Source organism: Balearica regulorum, chromosome 3 (assembly GCF_011004875.1).
Source record: "Balearica regulorum gibbericeps isolate bBalReg1 chromosome 3, bBalReg1.pri, whole genome shotgun sequence".
NCBI classification, from domain to species: domain Eukaryota; kingdom Metazoa; phylum Chordata; class Aves; order Gruiformes; family Gruidae; genus Balearica; species Balearica regulorum.
Window position 1 is genome coordinate 126,135,496 of NC_046186.1, and position 18,308 is coordinate 126,153,803.

General features: G+C 42.4%; 2 protein-coding genes across 5 annotated transcripts in view; one reads left to right on the top strand and one right to left on the bottom strand.

Annotated features, from left to right (window-relative positions):
- The window catches only part of CFAP61 (cilia and flagella associated protein 61), a 115,735-nt gene extending 109,883 nt beyond the window's left edge, over positions 1-5,852 (bottom strand). For 2 of the 4 annotated variants that reach the window (XR_012834841.1, XM_075749979.1), the window contains exons 1-2: positions 3,175-3,350; positions 1,906-2,056 (exon numbers count right to left, since the gene is read on the bottom strand). Coding sequence is in view for 3 of the 4 variants with exons in the window: in XM_075749979.1 (XP_075606094.1) it covers positions 1,906-2,056; positions 3,175-3,350 (327 nt within the window). In the remaining variant the exon portion in view is untranslated. Of the gene's footprint in view, positions 1-1,905; positions 2,057-3,174; positions 3,351-5,384 lie in introns of those variants that run through there. The other 2 variants (XM_075749980.1, XM_075749981.1) reach the window with 2 other exon arrangements.
- On the top strand, positions 5,804-17,511 carry CRNKL1 (crooked neck pre-mRNA splicing factor 1). The gene is made up of 14 exons (XM_075749982.1): positions 5,804-5,910; positions 6,347-6,499; positions 7,975-8,066; positions 8,175-8,333; positions 8,689-8,855; positions 9,364-9,542; positions 10,174-10,344; positions 11,015-11,206; positions 11,954-12,013; positions 13,153-13,233; positions 15,155-15,394; positions 15,801-15,902; positions 16,470-16,718; positions 17,257-17,511. Exons 1-14 carry the CDS (start codon positions 5,863-5,865, stop codon positions 17,422-17,424), a joined length of 2,061 nt encoding a protein of 686 aa, XP_075606097.1. The 5' UTR covers positions 5,804-5,862; the 3' UTR covers positions 17,425-17,511.
- Positions 17,512-18,308: the final 797 nt, after the last annotated feature.

An 18,308-nucleotide genomic window follows, 5' to 3' on the forward strand; every position in this document is an offset into this window, starting at 1 on the left:
CAGCAACTTTAGAGCAAGAATGATTTTAATAGAGGCTGCAGTATAGAGACCAGCACAAAGACAACTGGCTATTGTGATGAATAAACATCAAAAGCCATTTCTAAAAAAAAAAAAATAAAAAAAATCAGGCTTTTCTTTGTTGTTTGTTTTTTAAATGCAAAACAAAAAGGAAGAAAAAGAAAGAATGTTTTGCTCTTAAGGTCCAAGAGGAGGCCCAGGAGGCAAGATTTGGCCTGTAAGTGTTTCTGAATAGTGATGGTAACCAGGTAATCCTGTAAAGCATCTACGCTAATTAAAGTCTGCACAAGTCAATTCCTAATTTACCCCTTTAAGCTATCTCATCATTTCTGTGCTCTAGAAGAGACTTGTCAACTAGGCTTAAGAAATTCTATTTTCATAAGATTTCAGTTTTCTAAAGCACATCTGCACAGATTTAACCTCCACTTAACCAACAATATCTCATCTAGTTGTAACTCAGAATAGGTTCAGTTATTTTGTCAGTGCACAAGCATAAACCATGTACCAAATCTTCTGTACGTATTTTAGAAAATAATCTCCATTCTAGAAAAAGAAGAGTTATTCTACTCCTTGTCAATATTCCAAAGTACCTTTCACTCCTGTTGAGTAGCAATTCCTAACATGCTCAAGCTCTTTTTTTGTCTTTTCTCTTTGTGTTACCCTGCACTCTGAAGTCAGCTGCAGCTTGGCTGCAAGAGATATTGTCAAGCAGGCCGCCTGAGGAAGAGCTCGCGGAACTGACAGCACAGCATAACCCAACTGGAGCAGCTGCAGCTGCACAGTGAATGAAGTGGTTGTGCCTGCAATATGCCTGTACACAAAGTACTGTTCAAGTGACAAAGAAAACAGATTACAAGAAAATTACATGGTTTTTTCTATACTCCCTTTGGCTGTAATAATTTTGTTTCTTTTAACGGCACACAGCATTTTCAAATACAATTGCTGTATTTGTCAGTTTTTCCGCAAGCCATCGTCTAACCTCACCCAGAACAACACTGGAAAACTGATGAACAAACCGTCTAGAGAGAATTTCAGTACTGCCAATACCTTATTCTGGCATGTGCTGCCTAGCTTTTCAGTGTTTATGGTTAACATTGTCCACCTTTTCTCAACAATCACAGGATCTAATTCCTAGCTGGACTGAATGATGGGCAGCATTTGAATCCTGAACTTCCAAGTGCCTATTTCTAGTCCTTAATTCCTAAGAGTAATTCATAAACTTGATCGAAGAACCTGTATGGAAACTGACACTGCACAGAACAGAGCTCAGCAACCTCCACGCTAGCACCAAATAAGCTCACTCCAGAACCATGATGCTCACATCCTCCTCTCAGTGTAAGTTGCCATCCTTCAAGCAGAGCTATGCTCCCTGTCCCTTATTCTTTCTCTGAAGCCATTAAATTTGCATTCAGCTCTGTAAAATAGCAAAACTTTATTCCAACAGGTGAGAAATGAGGATTTCAGTTCCATTACAGTGAGACGGACGTTAGAGCAATGACTCCACCTCCCAGGTAAACGTTCTGTCATTCTGTTTACCACCAAAGCTGGACAGGTTTTGAATGAAAATTATTGGTGACAGCTATGGTTCACACAGCTCTCAGTGCTAGCCCAACACATCAGACACGTTCTGCATGTCTGGCAAAGAAAGAACTCACGTTCCCTAACTGCCATCCTTACAGTTACCTTCAGTTACTATAGTGGCAAACGCACAGGTATTCATGAACTGCTGAGCACCTGAGGGTTTAGTAAGGAATCTGATGATCACCTTCAGCCTGAATGCCTCAAATCTACCTAAAATAGATTTTAGATACCTATGCATATTTTTCATACCCAAGCCTTAAATGAAAAATCAGCTAAAAAAAAATAAAAATCACACAATTTACTTACAGTGCATTTATTGTTAATGTAGTTTTCATGTAAGAATGATTCCCAATCAGACTGATCAGTGATACTCCAATTTGGATAGTCCAGAAAGACAGCGTGGGCTATAGCCTCATTCTTCTCATTGCAAAGCGTCAAAGCAAGGTTTGATTTTTCTCTGTGGAAACAATTTAATTTTGCAGAAGTTGAAGAAACCAAAGTGACTGACTGTTAATTCAACTGTTAGAATAGCAAAATTAACCACGTTCAAAAGTGCCCCCAGGATCGGGCCTCAATAAAGCTTCATTGCCCACATCTTAACTTGACATCTTCGCTTCGATTCCAAATATTTATTTAGTGTATTCTGACTTTATAACAATTCACATGATTTTTCAAATCCTCGATTACTATGAATCTGATATGCAAGACTTAAGTGCTCCCTCTTCTTTGCATGTTTCTTCATACATCTATTTTTTTCCCCCAAATAGCTGGTCGCTAAGACATTTGCCATTAAATAAAGTGAAAAATCCCTAAGAGACCCATCCGCATTTCACGCAGTCTGTCTCTGCTGTTCATCACTACACAGAAAGACGAAGCACAGAAGGTTCATCACTATCTCTAGTGATAAAGATACGGTAACAGAAGATTTCTACAGCCACCCATTTCCACCAAGGACATTGCCATGCAAGCAGCTAGGATACAGATGTCAAAACACAGAGGATATTAGGTATCTAGGAGGCATGAAAAGAAGAGGTACATTAAAACATATTTTATGGCAAATAGGGGCTGATCTCCCAAGGTGGGATAAAGAGAGGCAAAAAATAACCAATTCCTTTCATTAAGGGGAAACTGGAAAAGATTTAGACCTACACAGGAAAAGAAAACAGAACGGTCACGGCGCAAAGTGATTAAAACCCCTAGTCTCTGCCCTTCTACTTCTATCACTCTCCAACAGGCAAAAGGATTCTGTGAGATAGAGCAGACAGCAGATATTGGAATCTGATGGTTTCATCAGGATTATTGCAAAGTATTTCTGCTGAACTTTTATAAAAGGAAGCTAGTATAGAATCAAATCTTGTCCACCATGCTGGCAGCAGTGATCCAAGTTTGCACAAAGTCATGCATGTGCAACACAGGGAAGAGATGGAAGCAGATTTCCTTTCCCTTTTTGTGAAAAGTCATTGTGCAACACCATGTAAAGGCTCATTATGTTTTCTGCCATTTTAAATGCAACAATTTCTTGAAGTTTTTTGCCAGAAAGGTAATATAACCTCTGTCTAAAATACTGTTACTTACAAAAGGTACATGACATCAATGCTTCCAAAAACTATTTCTGTAAAATGGCTGAGGAGGCTGATAATATCTGAAGCATCACGGGATTCTGTTCTTCTGGCACTGACCACTTCTGTATTTCCTCTTGAAGTAGTTATTGTAGTCATCTTACAGACTGCAACAAGAAAGAAAGAAAACATTACTGTTCTGGCAGATCCCGCTGCAATCTATTGTTCAATGTAGTTACTTGAACTGAATTTTTATGAGAGCTGTAAAGTGTGATTCGGAGAGATTTAGGCGCCTAGTTCCTGTAGACCTCTACAAAAATACATACTGCCTGCATATACATACAGCATGCAAACAGTGCGCAAGTAGAAATACAGCAAGCAATCAACCCTATGTGTTCTACATGCTCCACGGGAAATAAATGTTTTTAATAGGCTACAAATTGCTTTTACGTTTACTCATTTATAGGCATTTGCATGCTATCCATCAGAACAGTGCCCATCATTAATAATTTCAAACTTAATAGCCTTAAGTCTACAGGGTTGGGAGGATCAGCTGCAAACAATCAGAATAAGAATGCCCTGGTAACATTCAACAGCAGTTTCAGGTGAGTTAAGTGTATTTTGTCCAAAACAGCTCCTCAATTTTCTTTTTAAGTCTACAGCAATGCCTACATTTCAGAAGGAATTGAAAGCTCTATAGCTTCCCTGCCCAGAAGAAAAACTTTTTTGTGGTTCCACATTCACAGAATTTCTGATTTATTGACATGCCCAGCAATTTCAGAACATGTAGGGGGCAACAGGCAGTCAGACCATCTGTGACTATCAACTAACAGTTCATTTATCATTCAGCTGTGTTGCTACTCAATATTGTAGCCTGCTGTGATATAATCAAGGATTATGCATGCAAAATAAACTGACCAAACACAACAACTTTCTGCAATTTCTTTGATATACTTGCGCAAAATATAGCATTGCTAACTCAAAGTCTAGATAACCAACATACACAGACTAGCAGAACACTTTTAGCCATCTACCAAACACAACAGCCATTTCTAACCTTGGCTCCAAACCCAGGTCGATGCCCAATTATTAGGCCCCACAGATCCCAACATAAAATGGGACAACAAAGGAAACTCTGAATTTTGTACCTTTTAAATACACAGGAAGTCACGCGTACAGCTACATCTTTCACGCAGTCAAGACATTGTTATAGGTGACACCACAGGTCTCAGTCATGCAAACACACGTTTGCAAAGAGGTCCCGGCACCAACCCGAGGCAAAACGTCCTCTGCGGGTTTTAATGCGTGCGCTCAGTAAACAGCATTGTGGCTACGTAGAAAGAACTAGGTAGGCTAGAGTATACTTATTACTGAGTAGAACAATAACATCTACAAGGAAAAAAGTTATACTAGCACGTATAAGCAACTTCTCAAATGTCTTAAGATCTATGTATTTCTCCTAGTGGAATGGAAGGCAACTACACCTGGGGCTAAATGACAGGTGATTCTTAAAACAGCCACATAATTTACGTATACATTTCATTAAGTAACTGCAAACTGTAAGATTACTAAAATAGTTGGTTATTTTTTATTAACTTCAACTCCATATATCAAAATAAATGGGAATTTTAAAATATCAAAGCGTATCATTAAGGTTACTTCAACTGAGCAAAACAGTGTGCCACGCTTCTGTATTCAATTGTTTAACTTAGTGCATTAAAAACATCACCCCCTTCTCCACCTGCTCCCCTTTAAGGCCCTGAACACTCGTGCAACCATGACTGACAGAAAGCGGCGTTTAGACATTAAAAATGTACCGTTTTCGTAAGAAAATTTCTATGAGAGCAGCATACCGCGGACCAGCACAACAAGCAGATGAAGAACCGCTCCTCTTCCCAACTGGCGCTTCGAATATTTTGCCTCCCTTCAGCAAATACTCCCTTTTTAAGCACAAGCGCGCTTCGGGCGTGGGGTGTCGTTGCCCGTGTCTGACGCCCATCGGTGCGCGTCTCGGGGCGCTTCCGCAGGATCCCCGCCGGCCTGCGGACGCGGCGGGCGGCACCTACGCGCCCCACGCCGAGCCAGGCCCAGAATTAACGGCTCGCCTCAGCGGCGGGGACGAAGCACGCCGCCTATGCCGCCCCTGAAAGGCCAGACCCAACCTTTAACGCCCAGAGGGCCCAGAGGCCTTCGACTGGGTCTGAGAACCGGGCGGAGCTCTCTCACCTGACAGGAGCGAAGGCGTCAGGGGCAGCCGGGGCGGGACAGGGGTTCAACGCTCGCGCTGTTAACGCCTCTCGGGCCACGCCTCGGCAGCACGGACCCTGCTACGCCGTAAATGACGCGCTACTCGCTCTCGCTGCCGTCACTGCCCCCGGCCCCGCTGACGGCACGCAGCGCCCACCGGCACGCGAAGCCCGCCAAGTTCGCCGAGCCGCCAGGGGGCGCCGTCTGGGGGCAGGGGGACCCGTCGGGCCGCGCCGGGCACTCACCTTCCTCCCGCGGCGGCCGAGAGGCCCTTTCCCCGGCGCGGCCAGGGACGGACGGACAGACAGACGGACGGACGACTGACTGACCGACCGACTCCCGCTCCCCGCCTCACTGCCGGCGTCGGGACGCGCCGGCGTTACTCCGGCAACGAAGCGCGCCGGCGCTGCGTGAGGTCAGAGGTGACGGGGCGGGGCCAGCACGGAGAGGCGGCAAGATGGCGTCTACGGCGGCCGGGAAGCAGCGGATCCCCAAAGTGGCGAAGGTGCTCGGGAGGGGGCGGCGGGCCCGCGGCCGGGAGGGTGGTCGGGGCGGCGGGCGGGCGTCCGCCCCCGCCGGGCCCTGGTCCTCGGGGCAGCGCCGGGCGTCCCGGAGCGGCCTGGCTCGGCCCCGCGGCCTTCGGGAGGCGGGCACAGCGCCCGGTGGTCCTCAGGGCCGCGCAGCGATGCTGAAACAGGGCGCGAAGCACGGCCGGCTGCCGCGGCCCGCTCCGGCCCCCGGCTCCTCCGCCTGTGCTGCCGCCCCTCCTCAGGCCCCGGGGCAGTGCTGGCCATCCGGGCCCTGCCGGGCTCGGGGCGTCTCCGGCGCCGTCCTCGGTAAGCACCGAGCGTACCGGGCCACCGGAGGAGTAAACCCATCGGGGGGGTGTTCAGGGGCGCGTTAGAAGCGGAAAACGTGAGCCGAGCCCCCTTGCTTTGCAGGTGAAAAACAAAGCGCCCGCAGAAGTTCAGATCACAGCAGAACAGCTTTTGAGAGAAGCGAAGGAGAGAGAACTTGAACTTCTCCCACCGCCACCGCAACAGAAGATCACAGATGTTGAGGAGCTGAATGACTATAAGCTCCGGAAAAGGAAGGTAAAGGAAAAAAGAAACCTTAATCTTGCTGCTCATGTAAAGCACCAGAATGTTACTATGTTTTTAATTTAAACAGGATTTAGTTTATACTGCTTAAGGATTTTCCCTGGTGAATAACAATTCTTAAAAATTAGAAAATGCTACTTTCGTGCAAGAAGTGTAAGTTGAATGCATTTAACATAAAATTTGGTAGTACACCACATCTCATCTGTGACCACATTCAGAACATTGGGAGGGTAGTTACATACATGGTTTGTGTGCAGTTCCATCATCACCAGTAGTGCCTGGCCAGTCCACATGACAACGTTAGCAGGCCATGCAGTAATGCTGCTGGGTTTTCAGCCTCAACTGTTTAAAAAAAAACAGTGTATTTGCAAATGACGTTTCTGTTCTGTATAATTATGTTACTACTTAGCACCATTTAGAACACAACTTTCTAATCATAGTTATGTGTGATAATTGTCTTGAAACTTGACCATTTTGCATGTGATATTTCAGGTATAATTTTTTCTTCTTTATTTAAAATAATTGCTTTGCTTCTGCAAACTTAGCTCCAGTTTGGTTCTGCTTTTTCCTTTGATAATTGCTGTCCTGGGTCAGCAAAGCAAGCATATCCCTAGCAGGGACCTTGAAACGTTTTCAGCACTCAGCATTTTTTTTTAAGGTACAAACAGCATGACCTATGGCTGTCATTCTCTGAGGCATACATGCGTATGTTCAGAATGGGCCACCGTTGTAGCACAACGCAGCGTCCCTGTACTCAGCCCTGAGCGGGTGTTCGTTTCCCTCCTTACCGTACCGGCTAGGACTCCTCGTGAATACTTGGGGCCTTACTGTGCTGGATGCTGGTGTACCTCACTTGGGCACATGCAGAGCAACCAGAGTCAGATGATCAACACCACAGCACTGCAAAAGCAATGTTTGATCTTACCTTTTTTCATCTCTCATGAACAGCAGTAACAAGTCACCACATTAACAGTGTTAAACCATGTTTAGCCACATGTTAAATACCAATAGCGTTGATCCTGACAGTAGCCAAGCACAAGACTGAAGATGCCATTGCGCTGAGTTAGAGCAACGATACAGGTCAAAGTGAATAAATTTGTGCTGGTGCATCCAAATATATTCAGGGTTATCAGCAATGACTGGATTTCATCTGTCCAGGTAATACTGCTATTGAAACTTTAAACAGGGGACTAAAAAAGGTAGTATTTTAGTGCTGTCAGTTATTATTCCATCAGTATTTCAAGTCTCAGGTTGCAGAAACTTGACTTTTATTCTGTAGGATGATCTATGCTCCTAGCTTGTCCATTAGGAAATTTTAATAAAGTGTTCTGTTGAGTATGATTTGTTACTACATCTGCATGTGTATAAGTCATTTAGAATTCATTCCAATAATAATATTCTATAAGCCATTTATAACAAGATCAGTCTACACAGAGATTTCTTACTTACAGAAATAATTTTCTTCTCAGACTTTCGAAGATAACATAAGAAAAAACAGGACTGTTATCAGTAACTGGATAAAGTACGCACAATGGGAGGAAAGCCTAAAAGAAATACAAAGGTAATGATGATACAGCTGCAGCCATCTCTTACAAACCTTTTAAAATGCATGTTGACAAACACCAAAGTCTGAGGCACATTATGCACACAACTTCTCTTTGCTTTCCAGAGCCCGTTCCATCTACGAGCGTGCTTTAGATGTCGACTACAGAAATGTCACACTCTGGCTAAAGTACGCAGAAATGGAAATGAAGAACCGCCAGGTTAATCACGCCCGAAACATTTGGGATCGCGCTATTACCACCCTCCCCAGGGTGAACCAGTTCTGGTACGTTTACAGAGGATGGAGCATTGCTTGTACCTGCCGAAGACTACAGATCATTTTTGTGTTTTGGTATCATGCAAAAGTGCATTGCTTTCTGTTTCTCCAAGTCATCAGGCTAATCTGAAAAAAGATGAAGGCTTAAGTTTTCAAAAGGTTTTGTACTTTTCAAGTGGCAAGAGTATTGGGAGAGAAGGATGTTTGTGTGCCTGCATGCTGCCAGTCACAACCTATAGGCATTTCTGGGGTGCAAGTGGGGAACAGGTGAAGAAATCTCAGTAATGTTCTTATTAAGCACTCAAAAAATCCTTGTAATTTGTGTGTATTGCATGATTGTAAAAACTTGATCTTGTTTTCTAAGGTATAAATATACTTACATGGAAGAGATGTTGGGGAACGTTGCTGGATCACGTCAGGTGTTTGAACGTTGGATGGAGTGGCAGCCAGAGGAGCAAGCTTGGCATTCCTACATTAACTTTGAGCTGAGATACAAGGAGGTGGACAGGGCGCGTACCATTTATGAGAGATATATCCTTTGTAGTGCATCACAACACCTGCCCGAGTTCAGGCCTGCATTCTTCATTTCTTTATCTATTCTATCTCCAGCTGGGTCCCTGTGCTTTTTTACCATGATGTGCTGGGAGTAAGCCACCATGCCAAGAGCCAGCAGTAGGTAATAAAAGCATGTTTAGTATATGCCTCCAAATTCAGTGAAGTGAGCATAGATCCTGCCACAGCAGCGTATACTGAACAGCACTCACACTTTCAGCTTTTTTGGCCGTCATTTGGTTTGGATTTTTCCTCCTTAAACTTCTCCCTGATGCTTGCTCGATTTTTATCCCTTTTAATATTTTCTTTAGGTTCTCAGTAAGGCACAAAGCCTTTGCATGTGTTTTGTGTCTTCTTCCGAGTTGCATTTTTTGCATATGCCGTTCTTTGAAGTTGTTTCATATTGTCCGTGCACCTCTAGCCACTGGGAAGAATGCAATTTGAAATGTCCAATTCAACCACAGCAGTTTCTTTAACATAGCTCTACTTGTTATTGTTCATCCTGATGTTAAGAACTGGATCAAGTATGCCCGCTTTGAAGAGAAGCACAGTTACTTTGCTCATGCAAGAAAAGTATATGAGAGGGCAGTGGAGTTCTTTGGAGAAGAGCACATGGATGAGCACTTGTACGTGGCTTTCGCAAAATTTGAGGAGAACCAGAAAGAAGTAAGACCTTGATAATACATCAGACTAATACCAATCACCCCAAAATTTCTTCTTAAATAGCAAACTGAAGGCCACTTAACATTCACTGCAGTACTTGTGTTTTTCAGCACCTTATGAGATATTATCATAGTATTTGCTTAGCTTCTGTTTACCTTTTGGTGACAAAGAAATATGTTCTGAGAAAGGTGGACACCAAATCGGCCAAGCTTGAGAATAGTGTCATCAGATCAAATACATATCTCCAGATTTGTAAATTGGAGAGGTTATAGGCCTGCATAATAAAAACTGAATTAACCATAGGTTTCCCTAGATGGTCTCTTTAAAGTGCCCAGGCCATGAAGGAATTGAAGGCATTCTGTGAACCCAAAACCACAGCCTCTTAAAAATATTTTAAATATTCCAAACCTATAAATGAATGAGAAGTGGTACGTTTTGGCATTTACAGAATTGTTTTTCCTCCAAGGTTTACTTTTCAGGGAGGTCTGTTAGTCCTGTCCTAAAAAAATCATTTACATTGAGATAGTTTATGATTCTGTATTCTATTAAGTATTGCCAAAAGCTCATTGCAAAATTGCGCAGGAGGACAGAAGCCACTTTGTAAACTTATGCAAATGATATCTAATATTTTCAGTTTGAAAGAGTAAGAGTGATCTACAAGTACGCCTTGGATAGAATTCCAAAACACGAGGCCCAAAATCTCTTCAAGAACTACACCATCTTTGAAAAGAAGTTTGGAGACAGAAGGGGAATTGAAGACATCATTGTCAGCAAGAGGCGATTCCAGTATGAAGAGGAAGTGAAGGTATGCATTATAAATATCCTCTGGGCTCATCGTACATCCGGCTGCTGTGTAAGGTACACAAGCATCTCATGAGGGCTGATGAGTTTTACGTTACCCTTGATATTCAGTCCAAGAAAATACCAAGAGAACACTGTTCTTTTTGGAGGCAGAATTCCATCCATGGGGGAGAGAACGATGCTTATGTTCACTGCTTTTTTGTTTCTGCATTCTAATGTAGATTGTGGAGCCAGAGTTTTCAATTGAACTCAGAGCTCGGTGCCCTTCACAGCCATCTCAGGGGATAATGCAGTTTACCTTGTAACTGCCTCACTTCCATAATTCACTGACTGTTAGAGGACACTTCACCTGTGTGTAAATACCTTTTTGTGAGAAAGTAGGTGTGCCACACCTACCTACTAGTCACTGAATATTCAATCATTTCCTCTTCCCATCTCACAGTTCAGTTTGCCATCACTTAAAGAACAGTTGTAGGTAAACTAGAAAGAAATAAATGCACTTTAACTTAAAACATCTAGCTTAAGCATACCCAATACTGACAGTTTTCATTAATGTTCCAATGATCCATTTCAAAGGAGAAGCTCTGAATAAAAGCTCTAAGTAAAGGAACAGGGTCTGTTATTTGTAGCTACTGAAGTTTTTCCCCATTTCCCTGCTCCCTTCTTTCTGGAAGGCAAATCCACATAATTATGATGCATGGTTTGACTACCTGAGGTTAGTTGAAAGTGATGCAGATGCTGAGACTGTCCGAGAAGTGTATGAAAGAGCCATCGCCAACGTTCCCCCAATTCAAGAGAAAAGACACTGGAAAAGATACATCTATCTTTGGATTAACTATGCATTATATGAAGAGTTGGAAGCAAAGGCAAGTAGTAAGAAGTCGGGTTTTTTCTTTCCTTCCCAAGTATTTTCCTTGTATGAAATAGCTACAGATATTTTAATAGGAAAACTGAAAACTAAAAATAATATGTCTTTCTTGTTTTGTGTAAGTAGCTACAGAATTTGCTATTTAACTATGAGGTTTTTCCCTCCCATGCATAGGGGAAAAAGTATTTCAGTTTCACCCCAATTCATCCAGAAACACACTGGCAATAAAAAACAGAAGTAGGCCTTTGTAGCCCCATCTGAATTGCCTGTTCTAGGCTGTTACCTGGACTTGTGAAATAGTTTTCTATTTACAAAATTATTTGTGAATTTGTTCTGTGAAGCAGTCAAATTCTTGCTACAGTGGCTTTTTGAGGCCAAGTATTGCTTCTGCTATCAGTCACGTAACACTATAGTTGCTCTTTATTTCATAAAATTCTAGTGCAGTATACCCATTCGGTGTCTGTTAAAGGAACAAGAACAAAACACTTTTCTCCCCAAAAATGGGGGCACTTCTGGTTTTGTTGTCTATTTCTTAGTGTTGAATCTTGTCTTGAGAAAATGATGATTTTCAGAAGTTACTATCTTTGCATTGTACATACTAAGTGGATAAGTACATTTGTATCTTACATATTCTAAACAACTTGACTTAAAATAGTGTTGTGCAGTTTCACAATCATTCTGTGAATCAAAGTGTAGTGTAATCTTGGGAGCAAACAAAGTGTTTAAGTTTTGCCTGTTCTTGCAGGATGCAGAGCGAACCAGACAAGTGTATCAGGCATGTGTCGAGCTCATTCCCCACAAGAAGGTATGGCTCCTTTAGCAGTTTGTGTTCAGTCTTGGATTAATATTCTCAAGATAAGATACTTTACCTTTCTTTCCCCCCAAGTTTCAAGTGTGTAAGTGGCCCCAAATGACTACTGGCACATTCATGAAGACTGTACTAGGACTTCAAATATCCCTTCCAGTCTCTCATAACATCTGTCTCCCAAAAATCAATCATATTCTTTTTCAAGCTAAGGTGTTAGGTGGCTGTAATTTGCATCATCAGTGGGAAATTACAGCCTACACACCGATACCAGATTTTCTCATACAAATGCAACACAAGGGTTCTCTGCAGTATTTTCAAATTATTAGGTATGTTCTAAGAAGCTGAAATAACATATAGTCAGAGGATAGTCCAGTACCATTAAGCAGCAGGGAAAAAAAGCTCTTACCTACTCTTTACTTACTTGTTTTCTTCCTCAGGCCATAACCTTTTCTGGCTGCTTGCAGTCTCTACAGAATACTTGTTGCTCTACTTTATGTAGGGTTACCGCCTTTTATAGCCACTGTTTCTAATTGCCTGCATGGTCCCAGCTGAGGGGGGTGCATTTGATAAACCATCTTTCAGGTGTCTCTTCGCCTTTACAGTTGGTCTTCCAGACTGACTTTTGGTTTTGTGGTGGTTTTGCTAGTGAGCTTTAACTAAAATATCCACATGGCCAAACCCTTAAAACAATTAATCAGCATTGCCTTGGAATGTCAAGAAATCTTAGCTCATGTACTTTTTCTAGAATGTCATCAATCCTGTCATCTGAGTATCAGCTGTGTAGATTAGGATTAAGCTGTAATTATTAAGAGTTGATTAGCTAATAATTGATTCAGCGATAGCTGTTATTTTACCAATCAATTGATTGGTTAACGAACCATTTTCTTTGTTTGAAAAGACTTCTGTCCTGGCCATTTTTGCTTTCATCCATGGTGTACTATGTTGTCCTGTTATAAAGAGGATGCTCTGGGTTATGAGCTCTCACCTTTTCAGCAGGAAAGCACTGAGGTCAAATGCAATTAACTGCGGTAGTAGTAACATCTTGTATAGGCAGAGTAATTATTTTTTAAAAGAATACATGCAGTATTATTTACTAAGCTTCCAACCTGAGCATCATGTTGTTCTTTTTCTTTCAGTTTACATTTGCCAAAATATGGCTGCTCTATGCACAATTTGAAATACGCCAGAAAAATCTTCCACTTGCCAGAAGAGCTTTGGTAAGCTTTTGTTAATTCCATAATTGACTTTACTAACTAATAGTAACAAGGGAATGGCATTAAAAGATCTTAAATTGTCCTTTATAAATTGCTGGTTTAATCCACTTCAAGCATCCGAGACGTCTGCAGGGAGCAGTGTTTACTGTCATGTATGACTTAAAAAGAAGCGTAGCTTGATATGATGAATTAGCCACGGGCAGCAATGAATGCAGCTTTCTCGTTTCAGCTGACAAAACACACGTCTGAATGGAAGAGTACCCAAATCAGCTTAGTGCACTTGGATATTCTTAACTGCTGCTGATTTGTTTAAATGATACTTGTGCTAACAATAGTGTTTTTAAAAAGCATTTTAAATAAATAGAAGTGTTTGAGTTCTAGCTACCAGGTTGCTGACAGAAGCAGTCCTGGGGACTTGGGGCAGGCTTAGGAGCTTCAGTGTAGAATTCACTATGTGAATGTCAGCACCTCAGGGAGCAATGGAGTACGTTTTGGCAGCAAAACCTTTTGAAACTAAAACTTTCTTTCCCTTCAGTTTGGATATGCTAAATAAGGTCAGTGATAGCATTAGGAATTTTGAGAGAAAGCTAATGTTGGTAGCGGCTGAGGTGGTCTGACTTTAGAGAGGAAACCGATGGGGTTTCTGCCAAACCCTTGGCACAGCAGTGATAAGAGCATAAAAGTGAATGGCCTCCTGTAGCTGACACTGGGCCAAGTCTGCCCCCATGGTTCTAGTAAAGCTTTGTCGCTTGAGCTGGACTCCTGCCATTGACCAGAAAAAAAATGAAGCGGAGGGGTTAAGTCCCCTGTGGAAAACCAGATTTTGCTGCTGTAGCCATAATACTTTTTTGGACTGGGCCCGGATTTGGGAAGCAGTTTCTTTATTTCTTTCTTTTGCAATGAGTTGACTTTGAACGACCTCTCTGGCAAGAAGCCTTGCTCCTGTCCTGAGGTGAGGGTCCCACACCGTCACCACGCACAAGGGAAGGTCCAGCTCCTGACGCTGCAGCTCTCACCAGCGTGCAGACAGCACCTTGCTCTGCCTTATTTTTATGGTGTGTGGATTCTTTGTTTTCCCCGGGTCTGAGATTTCCCGGGGCTTGGAGGCAGGAGATCAGCTGGAGGTTATGCTGCTTAAGAAAATAGTCATGAGGGGCATGTGGAGAAGAACTGAATGCATTTTGAAATAGAAAGAGTATTAGTAGAGCTGGAGAGCCATAATGGTGACCAAATTGATTTGCTCAAGTAGTAGTTTCCTCCATTTTTAGTCAGATAACCAATGTGTAGGAAAGTTGTGCAGGAAAATTGTACTTAGGGAGTTTGATCTCAAGTTACTTAATTCACATTAGCTTGAAGGAACAGAGGCTGCAGTGCTTAATAAATAACAGTTGTCTACAGAAGTGACTCAAAGAATGAAGCTCACTACATATCTGTCTCAGATGTGCCCATTCTTAAGTCTCGTGATGATGAATAGCAGCGGTGGTCCGGGAGACAGCTTCTCTTGATGTAATTTGTTTTATAAGATAGTTGGGAACTGCTTGCCCAGAAGACTGGTACTATGCTTTCTTCAGCTTTTGATGCAAGACTGAGTGTTCATTTAATAAGCTAGGGAGAGTTTCAACTCACACTTCACGGGGAATCCATGTTATGTAAAAGTGTTCACAAGTTAGAAGGTTTTCTGCTTTCAGAGTTTTTGTTGATGTTTACGGATGCACACTCATTTTGCAAACATTGGTTGGATTTCATACTGGCCCTGATCAGTCTTGAAAACCAAGCTCTGCTCGAAAATGAGTTTTAGTTCAAATACTGGAAGGTAAACAGATGCTTAGAAAATGAGGTGGGTTTTTTTCCTTGCTGGATCTCTAAGTGGATTTTGGGTTTGGTGTTTTGTTGTTTTGTTTTTTTTTTTTCTTTTGCTTAACAGGGGACATCCATAGGTAAATGTCCAAAAAACAAACTGTTTAAAGGTTATATTGAATTGGAGTTACAATTGCGAGAGTTTGATCGTTGCCGAAAACTGTATGAAAAATTCCTGGAGTTTGCACCGGAAAACTGCACATCGTGGATAAAATTTGCTGAACTAGAGACAATTCTTGGTGATATTGATAGAGCCCGTGCAATATATGAGTTGGCTATTGGCCAGCCCCGGCTAGACATGCCAGAGGTAAGGAGGTGGATGAACTTTACACTTGGCACAATTTTAAGCAATTTATTACACAGTGGCTAATTAAAATGTAAATAATCTACCGTCTTGGACAGAACTGCTTACCATAGTGGCTTAGCCTGTGTCTTATTAATTTAGCGTCGGTTTCTTAGCAGGGTACGCAGGACTATACAACCCACGATAACACGTGGCGGGAGAAACGTGCTTACAGGAGTAAGCTAAGTGGATTATGTGCCCAAGATTTGATACTGCTTAGTCTTAATCCTAGCTTGTACAGTCAATAACTACTCTGATCTCTGAAACTTTTTTCAGAGAAGTTTCACATTTTTCCACGCTCCTCCTTTTTTTCCTTTCTTTTCACGATCTCAGTGTGCTATGAACATAGCGAGAGACTTCTCTTTTGCAGGTTCTGTGGAAATCCTACATTGACTTTGAAATTGAGCAGGAAGAGTATGAGAAAACAAGAAATCTTTACCGCAGGTTACTTCAGCGCACACAGCATGTTAAGGTATGTGTGGCTGCCCAGAACGCAGAATTGGCGCAGAGTGGAGAGAAAGCCTTGACTGCTTTGGCTGTCTGGCTTTTTCAGATTGACAGTGAACCTAAGTTCAGTCCCGTGCCTGTGCCATGAAATGGGGAAAGAAATTTCTAAATTACATATTGCAACAGGTATATCTTACCTGAAAGAAGGCTTGCAGGTTTCCAAGCAGCTCTCTTCCTGCTGAGTAGCTTTGGAATTTTAGTTGCAAAAACGTTGCAAGGAAAAAATAGTTGTGATTCTTTCGGTGTAGTTTGGTGCTGTCGTCTGACTAAATTCAGAGAGATTTGTGATGATCTGAAACAACTGCAAGAAATTTGTCAACATAGTTTCCATGAATATTCTCTCTTTCCAAAATGAGGCAAATCTCACATGTGAAGCAAGCATGAATTTTCTAGGTATCGGCTCATGAAAAAGTACTTCAGGCTTGCATTGACACTAGGGTTTTTTTGGCTGCTTTGTTTTCTGAAACTATCACTTAGCTACCAGACTTCAGAATGGAAGTTTCAGTTTGAGTTTGATTTGCCTTCACCACAGGTATGGATCAGCTTTGCACAGTTTGAGCTCTCTGCAGGAAGGGAGGAGAGTTTGTCGAGATGCCGGCAGATTTATGAAGAGGCTAATAAGGCAATGCGAAACTGTGAGGAGAAAGAGGAGAGAGTCATGCTTCTGGAATCCTGGAGGAACTTTGAAGAGGAGTTTGGAACCGATACCACTAAAGAGAGGATAGATAAACTTATGCCTGAAAAAATAAAGAAGAGGAGAAAACTGCAGGCTGAAGATGGGGTAAGAGGACAAATTATGCAAGCAGTCACTTTGAATGCTTGGTGGCTTAATGCTGGGGTCTGGTACACAAAACAAAGTCAGCTGCGATGGATGCTGTAACTGCATTCCAGTTTTACTGCAGTAATTGAAAACAGCATTGCCCTGAAACACGTGCTGCTGAGCCCCTTGCTCCTCAGCAGGCTAGGTGCGCAGTTGATTCGGAGTGAAATACTCGTACCAAACGCTCAAGCTACCTTTACTTTAAACTCCCACCGTAGACAAATCAAAATAGCTTTAGGTAGTACTATGCAGATAGTGTTTGTTTCTCAACTTTGGGAAACTATAGCCAGGCTGTTCGCCAAATCTGCCTGCTCGTTACACACAGCAGAATTAGTGCTGTCTTATGCCCGTTCAGCTCCTTGGTTTCAGCTGCTGTGGATGGTCTAACAAACATTGATTTTAATTTTATCTCACTGTTATGCTTATTAGAAGCACCTTTTAATAGCTAACATTAACATGCAAATTCAACTTGCTTTGTGGTTGTTTTTTTCTTCCCTAGTCTGATGCTGGCTGGGAGGAATACTATGATTATATTTTCCCAGAAGATACTGCCAATCAGCCTAATCTCAAACTGCTTGCTATGGCTAAACTCTGGAAGAAACAGCAACAGGAGAGCGAAGCTGCAGAGATGGATCCGGACAAAGACATTGACGAAAGCCAGTCTTAATACATTGCCTTCCCCTCCCCTTTTCTTGGGTCTTGTACAGTATTTTCATTGGTGATGAATAAATGTATTTGCAGAGTTTTACTATTATTAACTTGAGACTTTTTTGTGTGTAAAAAAAAAAAAAAAAAAAAAAAGAAGCACCATCTTGGAGTTGATTCCCTTTAATAGTCTGTTGATCCCAACAATTAAAAGGAAAGGTCATGGGGGAGGTGCCGGAATCTGCAGCTATTACAGTGGTCTGAGAACTGGAAGAACTGGACAGCAGCTTTGTTTTTAGCACAAGACCTGCTGTTCTAAGGCTCCTACAAACTGTCACAGTATCACTTAACGATATTAACATGCCAAGACAGCAGATCTGCTTTCTTTAATGAGGGACATGTCTCTAATCATTCCTGTTGATTTTTCCAGTAATTCTGTAAAATATGTATTGATCACGAGGATAGTTGAAAACAATAAATCCTATCGGCTGCAACCTGCTCAACATCCTCTCCAAGCTTTTGTCACGGAAAACTGTTTAGGAGGGACAGTAATAGAAGTTAAATACACTGAACTAGCCCCTAGAAGACAAGTCAGTAGAAGTTAATTCCACGCAGTCTGTTTTAATATTTGAATGTCTTGGCAGCATGTTTTGTGTGAATAATCTATTGGGAAGTAAAGTAAAAGCAGTGTCAGTAGGCCTCGCAACGGTTTTTCCCTTTCATGGGGGAAAAAGCATTGAGGCTAAGTGTTTCCATCCCTGCGTTCCTGGGGGACGGGAGCCTTTCCGCCCGCCTGTGCGGCTGGTTCCCGGTCCAGGGGGAGGTGGGCAGCCTGCCCATGCGTGGGGAGGGAGGGGTCGCTGCCCTGCAGCTCGGACCCGAGCCTGGGGACCTTGCCCACCACGA